Here is a 26,575-nt window from a genome sequence, read left to right as displayed (position 1 = left end):
CCGTTATAAATTAATTGTCTGTATACAATAACATCACAATCAATAACCTCCCCATTTATTGCAACACCTTTTTACCCAGGTCACATTCGGATTTAATCCTAACACAATCGATTTTTTTTCCGTATGACCCATGACCTACGACCCACAACTTAATTATATGATATTTCATTAAATTCTCTTTTATACTACACAGTAGGTATAGATTTACTACTCAGAAAAGAGAAGTCTAGCCTACCTGGGCGCCAAACAATCGTGGAGAGATAATGCTGTCGACATCGTTGATTCCCAAACGTTCTACGGGCAAGAACGGATTGGATTTCACGGGTTGAAGCCTTCCACAACCTAAGATTCCCTTCCCTCCTCTTCTCCAGTCAAGAACAACCTTTTTGGAGGGTTTTGCAGAAACTCTCTCCTCCAACTTACACTTGGGAGAAGTGGGGGAAATAAAAAATTCGCGACTTAAGTTCTGTCCCACGATCTTCCGCTCTTGCGGCCATATTCCCGCTCTGGCTGCGCCGCTGAGGCGGAACCATCCTGCTCTGGTGGGACCTAGTCGGTCAAATTTTTGCGATTTCTTTTTAATTGTAACTAACGATGGTTCGGGTTGTTACATAAATAGTATTTTCATTGAGGTCTGCTTCAGTGCTTCGATGAGATTACTCAATCATCTATGATACTATTACAGTATATCTACATACTATCATGATATCATTGATGTATGTTTCAATTCTTTAATATTTTAATTTAAAAATAATTTTAAAAAGAGTCATAATTTAGATACAATTTGTTTTAAAAAAAATTGTAAAAAGAGAAAAAAATTATAAAAATATATTTTCTACTAATTTAGAATTTAATAAATAAGATTATGACTTCAATAATTTTTTTTTCTTAATTGTTTCTTATTTATTTCTTAAAAAAGAATTCAATCCTATATGATAACGATAGGGTGTCAATAGACTGACGAAGTATCACATAAGATTGAGCTCTATCCTATATGATATTGATATGATATCAATATACCGATAGAGTATCACATATGATTAATCCATAGTAGTGGTGCTGACGTCATGTTGACATCATGCACGAAATAAAAAGGGAAAAAATAAGGTAAGCGGGTAAATTGTTTGAGCCGTTGGTCCATTAAGCCTAAATAGATTGGGTTAGGCCATTTTTTAGCAAATAGTTCACAATTAAGTCCATTTTGTGTAGTTTTTGCTTGATTATAATAAAAAAACCAATTCAAACCGAATTATGAACCTCCCTTCTTGAAACTATATCAAAATACTAATTAATCATAATATTTTCCTACCAAAATAATTAATCATAATAATATTTCAAGAATAAAGCAATCAAAGTTTATTTTAATAAAAAACGAGAGGAAAATAAAGGCCTTGACGAACCCAGTGGAGTCGGGTTGATTTTCGACCCGAAACCGACTGATTATTCACATCTCCCCCGTTTTCCCTGTAGCTGAAACCCTAATCAGACTGTAGTTCTGTTGAAGTGAGCACATTTTTTTGGGGGAATTGATAGGAATAGGCAGAAGGAAGATGACTGTGTCGCTGTCGAAAATCGGGAATGTGTTACCCTTCTCCAGGCTCTTCAGGTAATTCTTACATCTCATTCATTATTCGTGTCTTAATCAGCTAATTTGTGCTTGAAAATCATATGGAATGTTAGTTTATTTTTTTTATACTGTTACTTGATCGCTAATAAAACACGAAAATTGTTGATTTATTACTCTTAAAAGGCGAATTCAGGATTTGAAGTTGATGGAACAACCTCAAGTTAATATACAATAATAACTAGGTCACGAAGGGTTGCCGTAACTTGAGATTAGAGTAAAAGTGTAGTCTATCTGTGATGAATCTTTTGATTACTGAAATATTTAGCATTGGAAGGAAATGAACCTAAATAGAGATGAATGGATACAAAGGGTTCTTATAGTTGAATCCCACTGATTTAGATACTAGATTGATATATAGGCTTTGTAATCTTATTTTTTATTTTTCGTGATGGATCTGTGTTTGGGGGTTCCTTGACCACTGTTTTTCGATTGTTAGTTACCTGACCATTGTTTTCAGGCAATGTCTTTGATTTTCACTTGAAAATTTGGAACCAATCCAAGTTTCTATCTTGAACCTTTTTTTTTTTTTAAGCGCGCATGTCTTATGGTATTTTAGGCTTTATTTCTATATACTAACATACAGTTAGTATTGTGGTGAGATTGGGAAAAAATCCCATTTTGAAGTGCTATATGAAAGTATTTTCTTTCCCATTTTGAAGTGCTCTATGCAAGTATTTTATCTCTGTTATATTATGTTCATTGTGTGGTCAGGCCCTTCCCCGGACCCGCGCATAGCGGGAGCTTTAGTGCACCGGACTGCCCTTTTTTTATATTATGTTCATTGTTGTACTGGATTTGCCGATCACGTAATTCTGTTTGATGGTTGCAGTGCATTTTAAGCTGTATTTGGTTACATTGTTTTGAGATTCGCTCAAGTATATTCAGCCCAATTCATGTGCACAATTTACGAGACTTTTTTTTTTCAATAAAAAAGATAAGGGGCAGGGGAAGGGGGAATGGTGGAGGGGATTACAAGGTGAGGAATCTAACCCTCTTCAACGAGGTGAAAATTCAAGTAACTAACCAACTGAGTTACTAAGGTTCTACTTGCGAGACTTTCCTGCATGAGTTTTCCTTTGTATTTTTGCGTTTGAAAAACAAAAAAAAAAAGCAACATGGGAGACTTGAAAATTAAATGAACTCCAATGTAGCCAATGGATTCAGAGGAATCATATGGGCGATCCCAACTACTGCGACGAAGGCATAGTTGATTGACTCATATTGTGCTGGCTACGAGCTTCATCTAATTTTAAATTTTGATACTTATATCTTGTGGACCTTGAGTTTGATCCCTTACCATTCTCTCTTAACACATTGTTCCCTATATTATAATGTTTAAGCAACTAATCAACAAAGATAGAACGTCTTAGAGCTAGTTCTTCAATACATTGGCTTGTAAATGGTGAAAATGTTGGAGTCATATCTTACAGAAACTGATGTTTATGGCAGTTTAATTATCTAACACTAGTATTCTTTTCCTTTTTGGTTGAGAGGACAGAGGAGTTTTTCCAAAAGACATTACATTCACCTCAAAGAGTATGAAATATAACGTAACTGATAAATCAGCTACTATCCTTTACTTTCACCAATAAATTAAATTGTCTATAGTGTCTGGGCCAGCTTGCACGCACCTTGACTAATTCCGCGGTATACCTACCACCCCCAACAACAATAGGAATCAGTTAATTCATTTGATATTGGAAGAGTGAGTGAAATTTTAGAACTTGTCAAACACTTGAGAATTACGAATTGACTTATCAGGAAATTATAAACTCCTGTTTTTGTTTAGCATGGCCTTGGAGTTTCTTCCGGTTGTTTGCTATTAAATTATTGATTGAAGAGTAGATATTTAAATGACTGATAGGAGAGTGCGCTTTAAAGTACTATTCAATTGAATTGTCATAATATGCTTTGTTAGACAAGAATGAGACAGAGCTCAAATTGTTGACATTCAGTTTCTGACTTCACCATTTCTTTAAGCCTTCCACATTTTGGTGCTTGTTTTGACAGGCAACTGGAGCTGGATATGGAAACTGTAGTTAAGGTACTACAACCTGGTCCACTGGGCATTGTGGAACACAAATTTTCTGCTGAGGAAATACAGAAAGCCAGTGATACTGTTAAGCAGGCAGTGAGTAATTGGCGAAGGCAGGCTAACATTGAGAAACATAGCCCCGTCATGAAAGATTTTATCGATGTATGAGAGAGTTGTTTCTTCATTTGCTATCAATAATTTCATGAAAAGACAATAATGTAAATTTGTAAGCTCAATAGAAATAAACTATAGTTAATTATTATGACTAAAGCTCCAGTCATATTGCCATTGCAATATGAACTGAGTTATTTTGTTGCCATTCTCTTTTAAAATCACTATGGTAACCTTAAGCTAAATCAGACATTTGAGTACAATTGAATGGGGTAGCAAATATTTTACCCAATACATGCTTTGACCATTCATCAATTCTCAGTTTCTTGACATTTTTGCACAGTATTTATTCAAGAAACTCGAAGAAAGGCATGTAGCGTATTGACTGTAAAGAATGTTGTTGTATAATGCATTAAGCAATTGTCTGGATAGTTGTTCCTGTTAATACTGTTCTTTGAAGAATACTGCATATATAATGCAACAAAACGAAAAGATAATAATCAAGATATCGAATGTGAGGGCAGTTTTTGCCTGATCACTGAGTTCCATGTTCCTTCCACCAAGTCGATCCACCATGTCTGGGACAGATTCCCACTTTTCTACTTCTAGCATGCGTGGATCTTGCAGCCTCATTCTCATTTTCTCTGCTTCCCGACTTGCTGCCTCCTGAGCTAGTGTCCAATCATAGAATCGACGTTGTTCCTCATCACTCAGGACATCATAAATTTCTCTTAGTTTCATGAATTTCTCTGATGCTGCTCTTATGGGAAGGTTAGTTGTGTCTGGATGATACTCCTTTGATAGCCTCCTATAAGCAGCTTTAATTTCCTCCAGATCAGCTGTTGCAGATACTCCCAAGAACCTGAATTTGAAACATTAGAATTAGAATTTTATGATTGAATATTTATCTCTTGTGACATATAACAGGCAGTTATATGTGAGCCACACGTTAAGAGATAAGATAATAGCAAACTTTCTAAAGATAGAAACTAGAAAATGAAGACTAACTGGTAATGAGAATTAGCTGAACTGTTGAGCAGGTCAGAGAATTTTTCATCAAGGAGATTTTTTTCGTCTGTTTTGATTCGTTCTTGTGCTGACTGTGATTTACTTTCTCCTATCCATCCTTCATCTTCGTTTTCCCAGTGAATTCTTGTGTCAACACCAGGAGGAGCACGTTGTCGCCCACTAGGGACTTCTTGGGCTGCATAAACCTGGAAGCCAACACTGCGACTTCTTTGTTTTACTGTCAACCATCGTCTGTATGTTCTACGCTCAGTGTTTTGGTTCCTGGAAAGGAAGGTGAATGGAGCTGGTGGAGCTGTTGCTGAGGCCATGTAATTTTAGAAAGTTGTTTGTGGCTGAATTGAGTAGTCTAGAGTGAGGGGGCTTCTCACCACCTTGTCTTTCTGTGTGGCTGAGGAAATAACTTAAAACATTTTGTTTGCTTTTGTCTACATTTGTGAAATATCAATAATTTTGGAGTTTAACTTTTGTACACTAACTTCAACAAAATTTATATATAGTCATAATAAAGAATTAAAACTTAGTAAGAGTTGGGCGAGTTGGGTTATGACCCGCATTTTAGTTTATTTCAGCTCAAATAGCTTTTGGGCGAGTCAATGATCCGTCAATTAATTACTTTTGGATTAAATCCCGAATCCACATACTTCAAATCCCGGATTCGTATCTCGGAGACACAAGTTCATACTCAAGTAAAATATTTGAAAAAAATAATATTGAAAGAGAATGACGAGTCATGTTGAAGTCACAATCAAGAGTGTATGGCATTGTATATAATTTATTATTACAATGCTTAAGAAACATTAAAGACTCTTGTTGAGAAAACATTGTCTTCATTGAGCTCAATTTCCATAAACATTGAGAAAACCAAACTACTAGGTGTCACAATGGTCTTTCTACATGGTGGATTGTAGTATTACCAGCATATTAGACGTGAGTCTGAACTAGTCATGCCAGTAAATTTCGAATACCAGATATCTAAAACAAGAAAAAGAAGAAGTTATAGAGTGTATATATATATACACTATAGCCAAAGAGCTTTAGCTTTCATGAGCAGAGGAACAAGATTTCCCTCTAGATGGAGGCTCATAATCTCATTTGCACCGCCAATTAATTCTTGTTCAATGAAAACTGCTGGTACGCTAGGCCTCCGGCCTAGCATCAGCAGTGCTCGCTCCACTTGTAGGCCATTTGGAAGTTCATCTAATTCGTATACAGTTAAATTAGCACCAAAACTTGATATGAGTGTCTTTATGGTGTGACACATACAACACTTGCTTTTGCTAAACATAACCACTGGCTTTTCAGCTACCATTTTCTTCACTGACTCCATTTTTAATTTTTGGAAAAAAATGATTAATGTAATATAAGAGGAAGGTGATGAGACAAAAGGAATTAGGTGAATTGATAAGTTGTTGAAGTGATGATGAATATGAAACTCCCCTTGAAGCTATTTATATACTAATAGTGATTTGTGAAGATTCAATATGCTCCCTCTACCCCCTCTCACCCCCACCCCCACCTCCAAACTCTCACACCAATAAATTAAAAGGAAAGAATAATTTGACTATCTTCGTATAATAGTTTAATAAGATCTACATATATATATATATATACACATAAGATGTTGAGTCTCCTTAATATAATTGAAACTTACATATATGACATTTTTATATTTGTTAGGATTACATCATAAAAATTTTTGGCTCCACTATTAAGTAAAATTTGTCGTGGTCACACTTATGCTCATTAAAATGCACCACTTAAAATTCTATCAATTTGTCGTGGTCACACTTATGGTATGCTACAAGTGAATATTTGCGCCAACAAGTGAATCCGAATTTTAGGATGACTGACCCTTTTAATCCAGTTCATATAATGCCTTTCTCGGGAGTTTGAGAAAATGCATCTAAGGTACATTAATTAGTAGATATGAGAGGATTAATGTCGGATCCTTAAGGACAAATGATTGATTTACCTATTCAAAGAAATTTACGTGAAGGACTCTCTTTAACAGAATACATCATTTCTTGTTACGGAGCCCGTAAAGGAGTTGTGGAAACTGTTGTACGAACATCAGACACTGATTATCTCACTTGCAGACTTGTTAAAGTAGTTCAACACATTATTGTACGTTGAACGGATTGTGGTACCGCCCGAGCTATTTTTGTGAGTCCTCAGAATGGGATAATGTCGGAAAAGATTTTTAGTCAAACATAAATTGGTCGTGTATTAGCAGATGATATATACATGGATTCACGATGTATTGCCACTAGAAACCAAGCCATTGGCATTGGACTTATAAATCGATTCATAATCTTTCGGGCACAATCAATCTTTATTCGAACTCTCTTTACTTATAATACATCTTGAATTTGTCGATTATGTTGACAGACCAATGTCAATATACTTAGCAATGAGGAAAACGATGTTTGATTTTATCCACTAATGATATTCTTGTCAAATTCCATCTCAATTTTTGGAAATAATAAAAAATATGTTACCCTTTTAAAGCAAATAATGGTCGTTATTCGTTAAAGAAGAAACTAACAGGTCAAAAATTTATCCATATACTAACACGTTGCACCAAATGTTGGCCTATGAGATATTCTCCAATAATTCAGAATCATATGAGAATTAAGATCTAGCAATTCACTATAAACAATGCAATCAATTAAGGGATGCTTTCCTAGATAAACATAGATAATTTAGAAACAAAAATATAGTATTTTTATTTAATTATTAATCATGAAATTAGCTTATATAGAATTAGTAATTAGTATCGGGATAAATTATCTCTATCAAATGGTGACTAATAGTATGGGGATTGATTAGCCCGAAATGAAATAATGAAAATAACAAAAATATTCATGAGGTCCCTCAAATCCTTTTTTCTATTACTAAATAAGATGAAGTGTATTTTTATAAATAAATAATTTTTTTTTAGAAATTATGTGATACATATATTCTAAAACTAACACTCCAAAAGAATCAATTAAAATTTATATCAGAATAACTAATCCAATATATATCAACGATAACATAACTAAACTTATCTTCAGACCAAATGATCCTAGTTAACGATATTATATTTGTTCTTATCACCATGTGATTCTTTTGGTCGTTTTAAGATGCTTACTTAGGCATTTCATTAGGTCGGTGATTTTGTCGACAAAAAGATGTCTATTCTTTTGATTATAAAAGCTTCATATTACTTAGGTGGTTGTGACCAAAACTCCAATTAATTAAAAATATTTTAATAATTAATAGTTGCAAAGAATAAATATTTTTTTCCTCGTTAAGAGGTTATATGATGAGATAGAGACTACTTGAGAATTCTTTTTTGCTTTTAGCATATGAATAAAGCTAATTAAAATTCCCCTCATGGATAAGTCAACCAAAAAGAAAAGGTTGTACTTGTATAAGTGGAGGATGATTAAAATTCTAATCCTGCAGACTTAGGTGCAGTTGAAAAATCTTAAATAGAATAGCTGCTAATGTATATCTTAATATATATATAAGTTAAATTAGGGAGGGTATAGTATATGCCAGCTTTATTTATATCTATTCAAGTGCAACAAATCAGAATAGTATGAAAAGAAAAAATGATAGTGAAGAAAACATAATAACCAGTAAGGAAAGCAGTATAAAGTATTCAAAAAAGGAATATAGTAACATTAATATAGTACGATAATCGAAACACAATAAATTAAACAATAAATGGTAACGTATATTAAAAACAAGTGAATACATGAATAAGGCTAATGATATGCTAGACACGGCGTTATAGACTCCCACCAAGCTTATTCCTTTTGAAAAGCAAGACAACACTCACATATCTACTAACCTTCTACCTTAATCTGCAACCTCCATATATATCCTCCTATTTAAGGCCATATTATCCTCGGTAGTATGCCCATCACATCTTATCTCTTGCTATGACAGAAGCACTACACCATGTCCTGTCTAACCACCTCTTCCCAATATTTCTTCGATTTATCTTTACCTCTCTTCTTACCCACTCTATCCAACCTCTCACACCTTCTTACTGGTGTATCTGCTCATCTCTTCCTCACATGCTCAAACTATCTCAATCTCGCTTTAATTTCCTCTACTTGTCCACTATAGAAGTCGCTTCTACCTTGTCCCAGATATCCTCATTCCTTAACTTATTTCTCTTAATATCCCCATCATATCCATCTCAACATCCTCATTTTCGCAATTTGCATTCTAAATATGGGAGTTAGCATCGTCCTACACACCAAAGTTGGTCTAACCACATCTCTGTAATACTATAACGATCTGAATCATCGTTAATTATGACTAAAAAAAATCACAAAAAATCTACTTGACTGGGTCCCACTATACCACCAAGGAGGGATGGTCTTGCCTCAGCGGGGCCATCGGAGCGGGAATATGGCCATCAGAGCGGGAGGTCGTGGGACAAAACTTAAGACACGAATTTCTTATTTCCCCCACTTCTTCCAAGTGGAAGTTAGAGGTGAGGATTTCTGCAAAATCCTCCAAAAAGTCTGCTCTTGACCTGTGAAGAAGAGGGGAGGTAATTTCATTTTTTGGAAGGCTTCAACCAATGAAATTCAATCTGGTTTTGCCCGTAGAACATCTGGAACCAATAAATTCAACAACATTATCTTTCTATGGATGCTTGAGGATTAGGTACGCTAGGCTTCTCTCTTCTGAGTAGTAAATCTATACCTGCTGTGTAGTATAGAAGAAAATTTAGTGAGAAATCATATAACTAAACTATGGGCCACGGGTTACGGGTAGAATTTCGATAGTGTTAGTGTTTGACACGAATGTGACCTGGGTGTTATAATGATTAGGGAAGTGTTTTGGTGGTGATGTTTTGCATACAGACGGTTAATTTATAATGAACATAGTATTGTGTATAAGAATACAAAACTAAGTAGAGATTGATAATAAACCTCAGGGGTTTGGTAGTGTGGGTGTTGATTAGGTTCCCAGATTTTTCTCAAGAATGTAATTGCGTTATTTATGATATGCCTAAATATGTACCGATAAGGGAAAACTGATTAGTTCTTACATAAATGGTTACTTGCTGGCTTGCTTGTGATGAACTTATTTTTAGTGATATAATGTTGTAAATACGGAATGTATTTGTGATTGTGGTATGTTTGGATCGGGTTCCATGTTCCAACACATAATTGGATTGAATTTCACGTTTCGACACATAATTGAATCGAATGTCACGTTCCGACACATATTTATATCGAGTGTTATGTTCTGACATAAAGTTGATTGTTTGTAGGTCCCTTGAGAGGATCCTTGGGTGAAGTTATAGCATGTGGAAAATATTAAGTTGTGATATTGCGGAATATGGTTGAACTTGGTGATAACTGTACTTCCAAATACTAATAAAGTTAATGGTAAATAAGTCATGGTCTAAGGACCTGTAAATGAACTCTTGAGTTGAGGGGTAGTAATTTAAAACAAATTTATTTGTGGATAAGAGAATGAGCCCTGTTAGACCTGGATGTGATCTATATGGTATAATCGTATTCTATATTTATACACTTAGAAGTTGAGGTTTTTAGTTGCCAGAGAGTGTTACATTTTGATTTCCACGAATAACTGTGGTAGGGTTAGTAGCTACCTAGAACTCAGGTGAGTTGGAGAGTATGGTTGTGAGATGAATATGCGTTATGCAGTAAGACAGTTGGATTAGGACTAGTGTCGGTTAGGTGAAATCATTAAGTGGTTAAGGTTGTTAGGTGGAGACTGTTATAGTAAATGAACAGTAGTATGATGGGCTCATAACCCACAGGTCTTAAATTGTAACTAGAATGGCAGTGGACTCTGAAATTTAGAGTAGGGAACACCTTAAGGTGGGAGTAAGGAATGTACTTATTTGGTTGGGATGAATTATATGATAAAGTTTAATTATTATGATATCTCTTACTTTTCTGTTCATATATTATGCGGTGGGTATCAAATTGAACGGTGATTCCTACTTGTACGTGTTGTTTGTACTGATATACTCTTGCTATACCACTTGGCATAGTTTGATTGTAGGGTCAGTTATGTCTCATAGGTGAAGACGAAGGCGATCCTCCAGCAGCTTCTATTTTTTCCTTCTCTTGGTGGAAGCTGGGTCATTGGTCTTTATTTTATTTTTAGTCTTAGCAACTCTTGTATCTGTTTAGACCAGTATCCCCTGGGGGTGTATAACCTTGTATAAGCTAGATTTAATATAGTTTTCTTTAGAAATCTTGGTTTAATTGTTCAAGTCTTGATTTAACTTCCGCAATATTTTCCTAGAATGGTTAAGGGTTCTCCTACTTAGGGTGTATAATAGGTGACCGCACAGCTCGGTGGGTTGGGTCATGACAAATACTTACCTTTAAATTTTGATGGTACCTTTTTATTACTCAAGGCTCTAAATGTCAGGCTCTATTTCATCCATGTCGCTCTAATAATATGTGTTACATCGATCATTATCGATTTTTATATTTCCTTGAATTAGAGATCCAAGATGCTTAAAAATTTCGTTCTTCGGGATGGCATGTGTATCAAGCCTCACTTTCATGCCTGTCTAATGAGTTGTATCACTGATTTTGCCTCTAAATATTCTATTTTGGTCTTACTAAACCTAAATCCATTAGACTTCAGAGTTTGTCTCCATACCTCCAACCTAACTTTAGCTCAGTTGTAAATCTCATCGGTTAGTATTATGTCATCTGCAAATAATATACACCATGACGTCTCACCTTGAATATTCTATGTCAATTCATCCATCGTTAGGGAAAATAAAAATGGATTAAGAATTGATCCATGATGCAACCCAATCTCGCTCTGAGTCTCCTCCATCTATCATACATGTCCTCCATTTCCCTAATGTAATCCCTCGGTTGTATCCAAGCATCTCTGTAAGACTTCTCTTGGGACTTTGTTGTAGGCCTTTTCTAGATAATGAACACCATATGTAAGTTCCTCTTTCTTTTCTTATATTTCTCAACCAATCTTCTCACATGATAAATGACTTATGTAGTTAATCGCTCCAACATGAATTAAAGCTTATTCTAAAATAATTATACATTGTGTAGTTTTTCTAATAGGGAGATTTTGGCGAAAGCTTCATTTATTTTTATTAAAGATTAATAGTTGTGAATCTGGATATATATTTACATTAAGAAAATATTATATTAAGAGCTTACTACTTAATAATTAAGATTGTCTATTTTCTCAACATTTGAAAAGATAAAACTTATAAATTTTTAACTTTGATTAAAATTAATAAATATAAATTTATATAATAATAATTAATCTCGTGCTATATCAATAATATATAGATTATTTTAAATTTTTTTATATATATATATATATATATATAAAATGATTGGTGGTGATAATGTCTAACAATGATGGCCATGAAAACATATTTGGGGTGGTATTGATTGATTGTGATAGTTGCGGATTCATCATTAGTGGCAATGATGATCATTAATGGCAATGATGACTAATAGTAGTTATTAATGATGACAATTGATTGTCGTGACTGATAATTACGATGAAAGATAGAAATAACCAATAGTGATGATATCGATAATGACCGATAGTAATGACTAGTGATGTGTAGTGATAGTTGATAGTGTATATATGATTGTCAATTATGATTGACGGTTGCTGTTGAAATGGTGATTGATGATGATGAATGTAAGTATTATCAATCCCAATAATGATAACATATTATGGTGATTGATAATAGTGATGGTTATAAGCTGAAGATGATGGTTGTGTGTGTGTTGGTAATTAAGGAAGAAAATAAAACAATAAAATAGGGAAAAATCAAATCTTTCTTGTGTTAGATAGGGGTATGCATCGGTCGGTTCGTTTCGATTTTATGTATTATCAATTTGGTTTATCGATTTTGAAATATGCTAAGCCAATAAAAAATTAATAAGATATTTTTTATCGGTTTTCGGTTTATCGGTTTTGATCCTTAACGGTTCAATTTTTTATTTAACCAATAGAAAAATGCTCGTAAAATAATTGTATGACTTCTTCAACTATTTGGCGCGACAAGACAATACTATAACTTTACAGAATGCACATAAAATAGAAACAATAGTGACTAACATGAAAAGAACTCTACAAGTGCAACACAAATAAAAGATCTAGGACAATAATGTGAATTGAATACTAAAGGGCAAAGGTAGTAACCAATAAGGTATTGATATTAATATTTATTTAGAAAAAAAGTAGTAAATTACTATTATTTTAATGGGTCATCAGTTTACCCAATAACTCAATATTAAAAACCAATATCAACCCAATAGTCCTATAACTTTTTCTTATAAAACCATTAAAAACTGATCATTAATCCAATAGTAATAATTCAATAACATTTTTTTTAAAATTTAATTTATTGATCGATTCGATTTTTGCATACCGTACTTAAATAGCTACGTGTCACCAATTGGCATCTCATGGGGTATTGATGCATCATATCTTTTTGTCTTGATGATAACATTCAAATTTTATGTGACCACCGATCGACTGAATGAATAATAGAATGGAACTTAGGAATGTTTCATCTTTAATTTGGAACCTTTTATTGCACTTTCGTGTCAAACGATACTACTACTTTACATCAATAACAAGTATTAACCTTGTATTTAGATTTAAGGGAAAAGAGATAAATGTATCTTTTGATTTTGCAATTTAAAGCGACTACCTCTCTCTTTAAAATAATAATGTTTATCTTTTTCTGTTTAATAAATAGTAGAGATGTGTATCGATCGGTTCGGTTCGATTTGATTTTAAGTTTATCGGTTTGATTTATCGGTTTTCTGTTTCTAAATACGCTAAACCGATAACTAAACCAATAAGATATTTGTTATCGATTTTCGATTTATCGGTTTTTGATCTTTAACAGATCGATTTTCGATTTAACTAATAAGAAAAACTTTAAAACAAATATACGAATCCTAGAGCTGCCGTCGTAGCAACTTGCAAACTTGCAACTTGCAGATCCTTGCCACAGAACCTAATGCGGCAAAGTCTAAAGGGTAAAATACTAAAATACTAAATACTAAATACTAAATAGTATTATATAGTGATTAACTGATTATATATTTATATTAATATTTTTTGTTTGATATTTGTGTATGAGTAAAAAATTAAAAATTTAATTAGTAAACTATTATAGTCTTAATGGATTATTAGTTTACGCAATAACCCAATATTATAAAAATAATACTGAACCGATAACTCAATAATTATTTTTTTATAAAATTATTAAATAATTGTTAACCCAATAACCCAATAACAATAAATCAATAACACTTTTTTCAGTTCGATTTATCGGTCGGTTCGATTTTTATACATCCCTAATAGATAGTATATATTTATCCTTTTTGTTGCCAGAATTAAAAAAATAAAAATAAAAATCCTAAAGTTGGTTTTTAAATTTCAAAAAATGGCATGTGGCTTTAAAAAGTCATCTCATCCATTATCTTTACCCTTCCGGATCCGATTCAAATTAAAAAGAACTCAATTTTTCTTTTTTCGATCCAAATTCATTTGATGACATAGTAGAAGAGGGACTGGATTTTTTACATTTAGCTCAAATTCAGAAGAGTAAAAAGTGAGTGAGATAATCTTTTAAAGCTACGTGACTTTATTTTTGAAACCAAAAAATCCTTTGGCTTGAATTATAGTGTTGATGTGATTTATTGATTTCCTTTATACACCCCTAAATTATTAATATACATTTAAAAAGAAAAGAAAAAAGTAGATTATAGAAGGGATAAAATGTCAACTTTTCTTAAATTCTTCTAGAGTTCATAATATGTCAGGAATTGGCATCTAAGGGGAATTTAATACATACTGAAAGTCAACTTATTTTAGCTAGATGCATGTAGAGCTGTATGTCAGTTATCGTATCTTGGGGTATTGATGCATATTATTTAATTTTTTTTTACAAATAAATTCTCTGGAGATAATTTCAATTGGAAATGGGGAATAATTTCTTGTTAAAATATCCTCTTAACAAACTTTATGACATCAATCAAAATCTAGGCTTTTCATAAATTAGATTTTTAGGTATAATTTAGTTGAGGGCACTTTATTGGAAATAACTTTTCAAAGGTAGGGATACAATCTGCGTAAATAATATTTTTTTCATATGTCACTTGTGAGATTATACTAGATATGTTATTGTTATAAATTTTCAGGATATTTTGAGTTGAGGATCTGTCAGAAACAATCTTGTGCCTCTCAAGACAGATCCCAAATCTCATTTATAAAATTACATTGAATATTTTGTTGTGTATTGTTATTGTTGTGGCAAATTTTCTGGATACTTTTTAGGTTCATACATGCATCGATCTAATGAACCAAAATAACGTCTATTAACCTTACAGTATCTAACTTCTAAATTCATCACCACTATTTTTATGATACATTTGGAATTATTAAATAAATTCTTAATATTTTTTATAAGTTAACGGGACCTTTAGTGCACCGGGCTGTACTTTTTTTTATTTGACTCGAGTGTGTCATGAGAATAAACTTCATTTTAAGCCCCGCATCTCCCTAATTAGTAAATTTTTGTTATGTTTGTGGACTTCACTCGCCAAAAAAATCACACATTAATTTGCTTTCCTCTAATTAAAAGTGAACAATGTCACGATCATACACATCTAAAGGAAAGAAAATCAATGTGCGATTATTACAATCTTTAATAATAATGATAATAAGAAGTTGATATTGTATGTCCAATATTTTTTAATTTATCGCTCCCATGCTTATACATAAATTTCACCGGAAAACTTTCAAATTCTTCATACAAAAAACAAGAATTTGTTTCTGATGCTCATCTTGTATATCAATTTATCGATGACGTTTATATATGTGTAAATAAATAAAACATGTATATGATATATAGTGGTGTATATGATATATATTGAGATTTTTTTGAAGATAGAGAGAAAGTTACGCGAGTTATCTGTCACGCCCCGGGAGGGTACCCTAGACGTAACCGGCACTCAGAAACCATTTCTGGCTCCCAAGCGAACCACATAGCCTGATCAGACATCCGTTCATCCATTCAATCAGCGGAAGACTTAAAATAAAGAGAATAGTCGGTGGGCAACTCAAAACATCAATCTAACTCAAAGAATAAAGGCCATTGGCCAACAAATCAACTCTAATATTTGTCATTTAAAAATAGTTTGACAAGAATAATTCAAGGAACGAAATACTCAATCGACCATCACTATCTAGTCTATGAAGCCTCTATCACTAACTATCTAAATGGTGCCAATGACATGTTCATGGCTACCTCAAATCAAAATGAAAAGGCTAACTCGACGCAAGAATAACATAAGCGGTGTCCTCCGAATGTAGGGGAGGACTCACCAATACGCTGAGTGTGAATAGATCCTCAATGGAACGATGCAGGTCCAAATGGACGTCAGTACGTGGAATGTACGAGTATGTAATATGGCAGAATGAAACATACCTCAAGGAAGAATAACGTTGGTTCAAATATCTCAAAATCAGAAAGATAAGAGAGACTCAATCAAAGTATCATAAGTCTAAAGTAAGAACACAGTTAGGCAGAGACCAATCATAAACCATCCAATCCAGTCTAATCATGTACGATACAATTCAATTAAATCATTCAATCCAATTCAATCATATATCTTCCGATCCACTCCAATCATATACCGTTAACTCGAAGTCAATCACATATCCTCTAATCCAATCCTATCACATATCCAACCAAATCATGTACAATCAAATTACAATTCGTCTAACCCAATCCAATCATATACCATCAACTTAACAATCAACTCAAAGGACTCAACTCAATAAATATGCAAATTAAATTATGCAATGTTTTACAATTCAACTCAATCATCTACAATCACAATCAAGCCAATCATATCAAGCACAATCCATTCAATTGGGAGTTTCTCTAACCGACAACTATCGCCATATGAGCGAGCGATAGTACAATAATCCGACGTTGTTGCCACGTCCGTCCGTACTTTTCCAGGGTATGAACGATCAACCAATCATGGATCCAATTCAACCAAGTCCTATCATGTTAGGACAGTAAAATGGGAAACATCTGACTTTAACGGTTCGATCCCATGGGAAGCATTCGACTTTAACGGTTCAATCCCTTCCTACGTTTGGCGACGTAGTTTATTGGTTCGAGTATGGACTGTACTCTTACCCAATTCAGTGCTCGATACTCCTCCCAAGACTCAATATGCTCATATCTATCAAGTGAGTAAGATACTCAAAATACTCATTTAGTCTCATTGGACTCTTTTCAAAACTCAACTCAAATCTGGCCTCATTGGACCTTCTTTCAAATCGACTCATCTCAAATCATCAAACCCTTCTCTTTAAAATTTATACAATCTCGACTCAATATCAAAAATCGACATTTTTAAAGTAGAAATGCTCAACTCATTTATACTCAAAATACTCGTATTCAAAAATAATTAAAAGACTTCTCAAACTCAACTTATGCTTAAACTCTTTTTAAATCATAGATGAAAATAATCATTCTTTAGACTCAAAATAGTGTATAAATAGTTTATGCAAAAAGATTCACACACTCTTTATTTAAAGCTCCTTCTCAAAAGATCATTTATTTTCAAAATATTCATAAGACTCCAATCAACTCAAATTATGCAAATCACATACCACATAATCACATTAGACTCCAATCCAATTCATCACATAACATCCTCATCAACATAACCTCTTCATTCACATCATCGTCAAATATCATTATTCATATCATCATCAAACATCATCATCACATCATCATCATCATCATAAAAAATTATCATCACATCATTGTCAAATATCATCATCACATCAATCGTCAAACATCTACTCCAAAAATCCTTAAGTCCTATGTTCAATTTATAGAAGCAAAAGGACATTCTTAACTATCCAATTCATTCTTTTCATTCCGATCAATACACATATACACAAAACCATCCATCTCAACCTCAAGACAATTATGACAAAGAAATCTTATCTTGAGTTCATATGAATGAAACATGAATCCATACTCCCAATAAAACTCAACTCAAGAATACCGTCAATACCTATAAATCTATATCCAAAGATCCATTTGTAGTCAATAATATGAAAGATAACTATTTAGTAACTCAAGTCATTAAAATCATCAATCAACCAATAGTATTTAAAAACATCCTATAGTTTAGAAAAACTTTAAAGAAAACCTTCCTAGAAGGTTCAACTCTTTCACAACTCCTATCCAACACATCTATGGGCATATGGAAGAACTCAATCCATATTTTAGGTTAGCCTTACATACCTTGTGAAGACTTTGAGGAGACATTGATGTTAGGCCTTCAATGGGAGGCTTGAATCCTTGAAACTCTTGAAGGCACCCTTTGTTGGAGAAGGATTTGGAGAAGAAGAAGAAGAAGAACAAGAGAGGGAAAATATTAGGGCTTTAAGAGAGAGAGAGAGAGGGACTGAAAAATGGTCCCAAAAACGTCCAAGGATAGTGTATATATAATTTGGGGAATTATCCAAATTGCCCTTTCTCAAAAATCTAGAAAACAGGCTAAAACTCTCCTGGCGCGATAGTGGCGGGTCGCGCCACTGCGGCGCCAAGTCGAATTTAGGCTTTAAAACCTGCACATCTGATAGTGGCGTGTCGCGCCAAGGACCAAACTACTGAGGCTATTTTATGGCGCGATAGTGGCGCGTCGCGCCCTTACAGCGCCAAGCCCAAGTTTTTTGGGTTCTGGAAAATAGGCTTGAAAACCCTGCACATCTCGTAGTGGCGCACCGCGCCAGGGAACAAACTACTGAGGCTTGTTCCTGGCGCGATAGTGGCGCATCGCGCCACTGTGGCGCCAAGCCCAGATTTCCAGGAGTTGCAACCCAGACCTGAAATTCCTTCAGTACCCGTCCGTCTTAGGATCGTTATATCTTTTGACTCCGAACTCCAAAAATTATACTCTTGATGGCGTTGGAAAGAAGACTCGACGACCTTTAATTTAATAGGTCGTGGGCCACCCAGATATCATATTTCAAATGATATGGTCGTTAGAAGTCGACCCTTATACAAACTCCTTCGACAACTTACCCAAGACGAATTCTTTTGGACTTAGCTTGGTTCTAAGGATCCCTTATGACCCCACATTACCTCTAACACACTTTAATTACTTAGGAACTCATCCTAACTCATGCACACGCTTCACAATAATTGAGTTCGACCCTACACGAATACAAGAAAGGTCCGAATCTTAGGAAAAATATTTGGGGGGTGTTACATTATCGATTGCCAATTTTTTTTTTTGGGGGGGGGGGGGCTACAAATGTCGATAGCATTTGTTGACTAAACTTTAAAGTTATATATAGAGCGTCGATTTCCATGAAAGCATGATCCGTCCAATACACCTGTTTTTTTAACTTGACCCATTTTTATCGGTCCAATTTAGACCATTTGAAAGTTGGAGGCTATCCACGTACACAAAGGGACTCTTAGGGTGTGTTCAGTTTGGAGAAAAATATTTTTCGATTATCTAATGTTGTTGGTCAAAATTGGTGAGAAATATTTTTTCTAGGAAAATAAATTGCTTAAAAATGAAGAAAATAACTTCCTTGATGGAAATAAAACAAATTATACGAGTGACATTCCACTGTGATTTTATGCTCTCCACTATCCAACATATTTTATCTTCACTCCCAACCCCTTAAGGCCCCATCTATGGGTGTTAAATGGGTTGGGCCGGGCTGGGCCATTTTTTTGGATCACGGGGGTACTGGGCCGGTCCGGTCCGGTCTCAATAATGAAATATTATTAAAACCCCGGCCCATGACCCATTAAGGATATAGGGTCTGGGCTTAATGGGTCGGGCTGGGTTGGGCCGTTGGGCTTGATTTTTTTTGCGGCGTTTATGTATTTGAAAATTTGAGTCAATCATCAATATAGTGTATCGTTATCTAGTTAATTTAGAAGTAATTATAACAATTTATATACTCACAATATACTATCTATTATAGTGATATACTTAATTATATATTATATATATACTTACAATCTATATCTAATATACTAACATTATACTATATATTATAGTGATATAATTAATTATATGTTATATTTATACTTAAAAAGTATACCAAATCTACTTACAATATACTATCAATTAGTATGTATATACTTACATTATACTATATATACGTACTATGTATATCAAGTATACTAACATTATACTATCTATTATAGTGATATACTTACATTATATATACTTACAATGTATATATATAATATACTCACAATATACTATCTATTACTTACATTATATATTATATATACTTACAATGTATAATAAATATACTCATAATATACTATTTATTATAATCATATTTTTTCAAGTATTGAAATCTTATAGTGACTACAAATTTAATTTTCCTTAGATGATTATGTAAAGTAAAAATAATTATTTAATTGAATCATATAAAATTTGTAGGGAAAAAAATTAAGAAATGCAAAGACTTTGACTTTATTAATATATTGATAAAATTCAAAATATACAAGTTAAAAATTTATAATTAGTTGTATATAATAAATTATAACTTCTACATATTTCGAATCATTTTCTCCTATTCATCTGTAATAACATTAATAAGAATTGACTCATAATTTTCAAAATCAACAAATCCGTAATTTGGACTAGCTTGTGCCGAAAGATTTTCAATTGACATTATTTCTTCAATTTACTAGAATTAATTTACTAAATAAAAGCAAGAGAAGGAACGATTATACCAAATCGCCGGAATCAAATAAAGAATCGTAAACTTGATGAAATGTTAAACACTTGAAAGTTAAAAACTTCCACTTATATAACCGTTGAGCCCAACGACTCTTTTTTAAAATGTGGCCCAAAATTAATTTTAGAAAAAATAAAAAAATAAAAAATTGAAAACTGGGCCGGTGAACCGGTGGGTCGGTACCAGTCTCGTACTGGACCGGTCTTATCGGTTCAAGGCCAAAAATAGACCGGACCGATCCAATTTTTTTTTTGTGTTGGGTCGGTGCCCGGTCCGGTTTTCCCTGTGCTGGGCCCTTAATGGGCCGGTCATAAGGGGCCGGTTAGGGGGGGCAACCAGCCCATTTGATGGGTCTAGCCCCATCCCCACCACCCCGCACCTCAATTACCCAACCCCACTTTTAATAGTATCTGTCTCGATTATACATAAATAATTTTAGAATAATATTTTTTGCATTCATGCTGAACACAAAAAAATAAGTTAGAAACACAATTTTTCTGATAAACATTTTCATAGAAAATATTTTTCTTCATACCGAATACACGCTTGATTGCGACTCTTATACATACTTTTAACGATTTATCAAACAAAACAATCTTTTTATAATTTATAGTATATTAACAGAGAAAGAATATTTAAAACCGGTTTTCCTCCCAAAAAAAAACATATCCTTAATTATCAAACATGACAACATCTTACCATTTTAATTAGCTTTGTTCATATGCTAAAAGCAAAACAGTGGGCTCCAAAAAAGAAATCTCAAGTCTCTAGCTATCTCATAAGTCATAATCTCTAAATGAGTCAAAGAATCTTTAATTATAAATTAAGTAATATGAACAGAATGTACAACTTTTTGTCGAAAAAATAACCGACCTAATGAAATTCCTAAGTAAGCATCTTAAAACGATCAATAAAATCACATGATGATAATTAGGAACAATATAATACTATTCATTGCATTGTTTATTGTGAATTATTATTATCTTAATTCTCCTATGATTGTGAATTAGTGAAGAATATGTCATAAGCATGTGTTAGGCAAAATACTCCTGATCCACTTCATATTATTTGATTCTTATTCATCAGATATAGGGCTGTTCACAGTTTTGGTTAAAATCAAAACCAAATCGAAAATTTAATCAAATCGAATAAAAAAACCGATATTTGATTTGGTTTTAAATTTGAAAAACCGATAATATTTGGTTTGGTTATGGTTATAGTAAAAAATAACCGAATAAATAACCGAACCAAACCGATAATTATATACATAAAATTTATAATTATTTATATGTATAATATTAGTTTTTCATAAATAATTAAAGATATTTTATACCTTTTAATTATTAATTTAATTTTGATCTACTTATTTTTAAGGCCCATGTCTTAAAAGAATATGTCAAAGTCCAACAATCCAAGCCCAACTCTAAATTTTAATAAGTCGTAAGCATTAAGCAGCATATGTCCAAGTCCAACAATCCAAGACCAACTTTTGATTATATTATGGATTCTCTAGTTAATTTAGTTTAAATATGTCATTTTTTTATTTTAATTGACAAAATTGTTTGTATTTTGGAACCTCTGTTTGACTTGTTCTTTTAAATCTAAACTGCGTTGCAAGTTTGGTCCACCTGATTTGCCATCATCATGTTTTTCCCTCAATATGCAGCAACGTTCGCCCTTGTGGGTTGTGAGAAAAAAAGAGATTCATAAGAAATTTGAAGAATGTAGAGAGAGAATATTTGAATTGTCCCGGCTAGTCATAAACCGAATAACCGAACCAAACCGACAATAACCAAATCGGTGGTTATTATTTTACTTGGTTTGGTTATGGTTTTAGACATTTAAAAACCGATTAAATTGGTTTGATTATGATTTTAATCAATAACCGACCCAAACCGAACCATGAACACCCCTAATTAGATATACATTTTAAGAAAAAATTTAATTAAAGGTGTATTTTATTGAACTAATTTTATATGATGCTTTGGAACTATATGAAAAACTTTCTTAATTTGTTAGCATGGATAAATAAAATAAAATACCTATGTTTAATATATGAGCAAGTAAAATGAAACGATAACTCACATTGTTTAACGAATAACGACCATTATTTTCCTTTAAAAGGGTAAAATCACTTTTCTTGATATCATTTCCAAGAATATCTTTAGTGGATAAAATCAAACTTTTTTTCCCCATTGCTAAGTATACTAACATGGGTTTGTCACAATACCATCAATTCCATTAATATCCATATAATACATTTGTTTTACAAAATAAATAAATTTATTGATTGCAAAACCCATGTGTTTTAGAACAAGAATTTAAAGTGGTGCAATTTAATGAGCATAAGTGTGACAATAACAAATTGACTATTTACTTAGTAGCGTCTTAATAATGAGATTCAAAACACGTAAAAAAAATGTTATATTCGGAAGTTTTTATGTTAAAAGAGATTTAATAACTTATATATACACATAGAAATGTATTATATATATAGAGAGAGAGAGAGAGTGTGTATCATGTACTAATAAATTTATAAAGAATTTTTGGGTAGAAAATATACTTTTTTTTAAAATCTTATTTCATGTGGAGATCATTGTAATAATTGAAAAATTGAATAATTTGAAGGTAATTATAGTATACATTCTTACGTATAATAGCTACCTATTTTGTTATTTCATTAATATTCTGATTACTAACATGATTCCACACTATTATTTCTATATATTTCTTTCTTATCCTTCCCTTTCTTTTTTCTTAGCTTCCAACTTTTTTGCTCTCTTTATGACTCAAACTCACAATTTTAGGGTTGGAAGTGAGGGGTGCTTACCATCTTGAGCAATTTTCTAATTATTGAACATTCTGAAGTCTCCCAAAAAAATTAAACCTTTTGCATTATGCAAAATCTATCTTTATCTGTTTTCAAAAAGATCAAATCTTCTTTTTGATGCATTCTTCAAATTTCAAGCACTGCATCAAGTTATCATTATATTGAAGCAACACAACACTATTTTGATATCTTTATATCAACTTATCAGATTTGGCGCAATACTATTTCAATATTGCTATATAAATTTATTACATTCTTGAGCCAAAATTTATTATTCTAACTTTATATAATATTTTTCATTGAAAATTTCCATTGTTTACCTTCTTCCTTCATAAGGTCTGTGTACATCATATCCTGTGCAGACCTCACTTGTAGAATTACACAGGATATGTTATTGTTGTTTATATTGTCATTCAATTTATATATGTCATCTAAAAATAAAATTAAGATATCTTGATGAAATCTGACTTTAGCCCCCCAATTTTATTGAAACGACCCCTATTAAACTTAAACTCTAACTAGGTACATAGAACATAACTCTTTACCATATAACTTATTCTTAATTGGAAAAAAAAATGTAGATATGTAACAAAGTACACATACTAACCTCCATACTTTATGGTGGACCTTTACTTTTTTTTTAATTTTTTTTTGAAGACAGGCAGTATCAAGAACCTCAAATGCCTACTAATTAACAGTTTCAACTCCTTATCTGAAATTATTCTTTTCTTTTAATTTATTGGTGTGGGAGTGGGGATATAGAGGAAGCATATTGAATCTTCTTCACAATTCACTATTTTAGTTAGTATATAAATAGCTTCAATGGGGGTTTCAAATTCTTCATCACTTCAACAACTTATCAATTCATCTTCCTCTTATATTACATTAATCATTTTTCCTATAATTAAAAATGGAGTCAGTGAAGAAAATGGTAGCTGAAAAGCCAGTTGTTATGTTCAGCAAAAACAAGTGTTGTATGTGTCACACCATTAAGACACTCATATCAAGTTTTGGTACTAATTTAACTGTATATGAATTGGATGAACTTCCAAATGGCCTACAAGTGGAAAGAGCACTGCTGATGCTAGGCCTGCGGCCTAGCGTGCCAGCAGTGTTCATTGGACAAGAATTAATTGGCGGTGCGAATGAGATTATGAGCCTCCATCTAGAGGGAAATCTTGTTCCTCTGCTCATGAAAGCTAAAGCTCTTTGGCTATAGTGTATATATATATACACTCTGTAAAACTTCTTCAAAATCTACTGGCATGACTAGTTTAGACTCACGTCGAATATGCTAGTAAAAATACAATCTACCATGTAGAAAGTGCATATTAACACCTAGTAAGTTTGGTTTTCTCAATGTTTGTGGAATTGAGCATCTTTTATGTAACATGCTCAATGAAAACTCTGTTTTCTCAACAAGAGTCCCTTATGTTTCTTAAGCATTGTAATAATAAAGTATATATATATATATATATATATATATATATAACATAATGTTATAGACTCTTGAAATCACTCTATTTTAGTTTCCGTTTTTTATATATAATTTAAATTTTCTCCAAAGTGATTTAGATGAATCCCTTATGCCTTCCTCAGAATTAAAACTTACGACCTAGTAGTTTGATCGACTTACTAAAAATTTCCTTTATACCAGGAAAATTCATGTATGAATTTTATTGAAATATGAATTAATGGAATGACAAACTAATCTTCTTGAAGCTCACTATGTTGTACTCGTCGATTGGAATATTTTTTTCTTAAAAAAATAAGTGGTTTACCTTCTTGAAGCGTAGCTTGATTCTGAACTTAGATTCTTGAATGTCATTCACTGTCTAACTTTATTGAACCTCCTTTATTGGTATTTGGTTCACTTGAGTCATCTTACTAATCACAATAGATATGTCGATAAATTAGTTAGGATTTGATTATACTTAGCTATGTCACTTAAACATTAAAATTTGAGGTTTTAGATTTTGATTGGCCGTCAATTTGACTAATTGTTCCACGTCATGACTTGACTTAATTACATTATTTCAATTTCCTTATATAACTTAACGTGCTACGTTACCTAACACGAAGCACAAATTGGACCTTTAGCTAGGATCAATTGAGTTATGGTGAAATGCATCAAAAATGAGGAAGATAAAATATTAGTGGAAGAGGCATTATTAGATGACAAGAAAAGACATATTTTCACAAACTACTGAACAAAGTAGGGGATATATAAAATATTGGGCTGAGTGATTTTTAAAGTATTTTGAGAGTTGTCGAGATTTTTGGTATTGTAGAGGTATAAAGTTTGAGGAGGTTCAAAAGGTTATTTGTATGATGAGAAAGGGAAGCGCATCTGGACCAAGAGATCCCACTGAAATTTTGGAAGAATACAGACAAATTATGATCAGACTTGGAATGACTACTGAGTTGTTTAACATCATTTTTAGGATGTCAAAATTGTCCGAAAAATGTAAGTGGAATACAATGATCTCATTGTATAAGAACAATAGTGATATTTAAAATTGCAATAACTATAGGAATATCAAACCGTTAAGTCGAACTATAAAGTTTTGAATAAGGAGGGGTGTATCTATTATCGAGAATGAATTTAGATTCACGATAGGGCATTCCACTACAAACGCCATTGATATCATAAGGAGATTATCGAACAATATGTATAGAAAGAGGAAGATGGATTTACATGTGGTGTTCATTAACCTAGAGACATTTGACAAAGTCTCAAGGAGAGATTCTATGAAGATGTTTGGGGGCGAAAACTGTACTATAGCTTATAATAGGGTAATTAAGGACATATATGATGGAGCGAAGACTAGCACCCACAATACTTATTCTAGTGGGAAAACCATTCTAACAGCCCAACAACAATAATCGCAATATATACACAAGCTTAAAGATGCGAAAGCAGATTTAAATCAAAGACAAGTGCTGAGTTCTCATAAACTTAGGAAACTAACTAGTTATAACCTCCATTGTGCGGAATTAAACACCCCTAGGAACTGAAAGTCATCATAACAAAACTCTAAACTAACAAGTCTAGAACAGGAGTACAACTCCAAATAGAAACCGGTAATAATTAGAAACGTTGTTTGAACACCCAAATCCT

General features: G+C 32.8%; 4 protein-coding genes across 4 annotated transcripts; 2 read left to right on the top strand and 2 right to left on the bottom strand.

The window, feature by feature from the left end:
• Window positions 1-1,402: 1,402 nt before the first annotated feature.
• Window positions 1,403-3,924, top strand: LOC129882903 (uncharacterized). Its single transcript, XM_055957391.1, has 2 exons — window positions 1,403-1,606; window positions 3,638-3,924. The coding sequence occupies exons 1-2, from the start codon at window positions 1,551-1,553 to the stop codon at window positions 3,828-3,830; spliced, it is 249 nt and encodes an 82-aa protein (XP_055813366.1). The 5' UTR covers window positions 1,403-1,550; the 3' UTR covers window positions 3,831-3,924.
• A 230-nt stretch (window positions 3,925-4,154) lies between these two features.
• Window positions 4,155-5,218, bottom strand: LOC129882902 (NAD(P)H-quinone oxidoreductase subunit T, chloroplastic). Its single transcript, XM_055957389.1, has 2 exons — window positions 4,782-5,218; window positions 4,155-4,635 (listed from the first exon to the last, which is right to left on the bottom strand). The coding sequence occupies exons 1-2, from the start codon at window positions 5,108-5,110 to the stop codon at window positions 4,215-4,217; spliced, it is 750 nt and encodes a 249-aa protein (XP_055813364.1). The 5' UTR covers window positions 5,111-5,218; the 3' UTR covers window positions 4,155-4,214.
• Window positions 5,219-5,820: 602 nt separating this feature from the next.
• LOC129881781 (monothiol glutaredoxin-S2-like) lies at window positions 5,821-6,129 on the bottom strand. Its single transcript, XM_055955891.1, has one exon. The coding sequence runs from the start codon at window positions 6,127-6,129 to the stop codon at window positions 5,821-5,823; it is 309 nt and encodes a 102-aa protein (XP_055811866.1).
• An 18,184-nt stretch (window positions 6,130-24,313) lies between these two features.
• LOC129881780 (monothiol glutaredoxin-S2-like) lies at window positions 24,314-24,878 on the top strand. The gene has a single exon (XM_055955890.1). It carries the CDS (start codon window positions 24,365-24,367, stop codon window positions 24,671-24,673), a length of 309 nt encoding a protein of 102 aa, XP_055811865.1. The 5' UTR covers window positions 24,314-24,364; the 3' UTR covers window positions 24,674-24,878.
• Window positions 24,879-26,575: the final 1,697 nt, after the last annotated feature.

The sequence above is a fragment of the Solanum dulcamara genome, chromosome 3 (assembly GCF_947179165.1).
Source record: "Solanum dulcamara chromosome 3, daSolDulc1.2, whole genome shotgun sequence".
Taxonomy (NCBI): domain Eukaryota; kingdom Viridiplantae; phylum Streptophyta; class Magnoliopsida; order Solanales; family Solanaceae; genus Solanum; species Solanum dulcamara.
The sequence above is the reverse complement of the archived record's forward strand: the minus strand, read 5'-3'. Positions and strand labels throughout refer to the sequence as shown.

What these genes read in the sequence shown, in the direction of transcription:
- LOC129882903 (XM_055957391.1), top strand. Translation starts at nt 1,551, where the DNA reads ATGACTGTGTCGCTGTCGAAAATCGGGAATGTGTTACCCTTCTCCAGG. An exon ending in CCCTTCTCCAGGCTCTTCAG is followed by an intron (nt 1,607 to 3,637) that starts GTAATTCTTACA and finishes TTGTTTTGACAG; the next exon opens with GCAACTGGAGCTGGATATGG.
- LOC129882902 (XM_055957389.1), bottom strand. Translation starts at nt 5,110, where the DNA reads ATGGCCTCAGCAACAGCTCCACCAGCTCCATTCACCTTCCTTTCCAGG. An exon ending in TCAGCTAATTCTCATTACCA is followed by an intron (nt 4,636 to 4,781) that starts GTTAGTCTTCAT and finishes TTTCAAATTCAG; the next exon opens with GTTCTTGGGAGTATCTGCAA.
- LOC129881781 (XM_055955891.1), bottom strand. Translation starts at nt 6,129, where the DNA reads ATGGAGTCAGTGAAGAAAATGGTAGCTGAAAAGCCAGTGGTTATGTTT.
- LOC129881780 (XM_055955890.1), top strand. Translation starts at nt 24,365, where the DNA reads ATGGAGTCAGTGAAGAAAATGGTAGCTGAAAAGCCAGTTGTTATGTTC.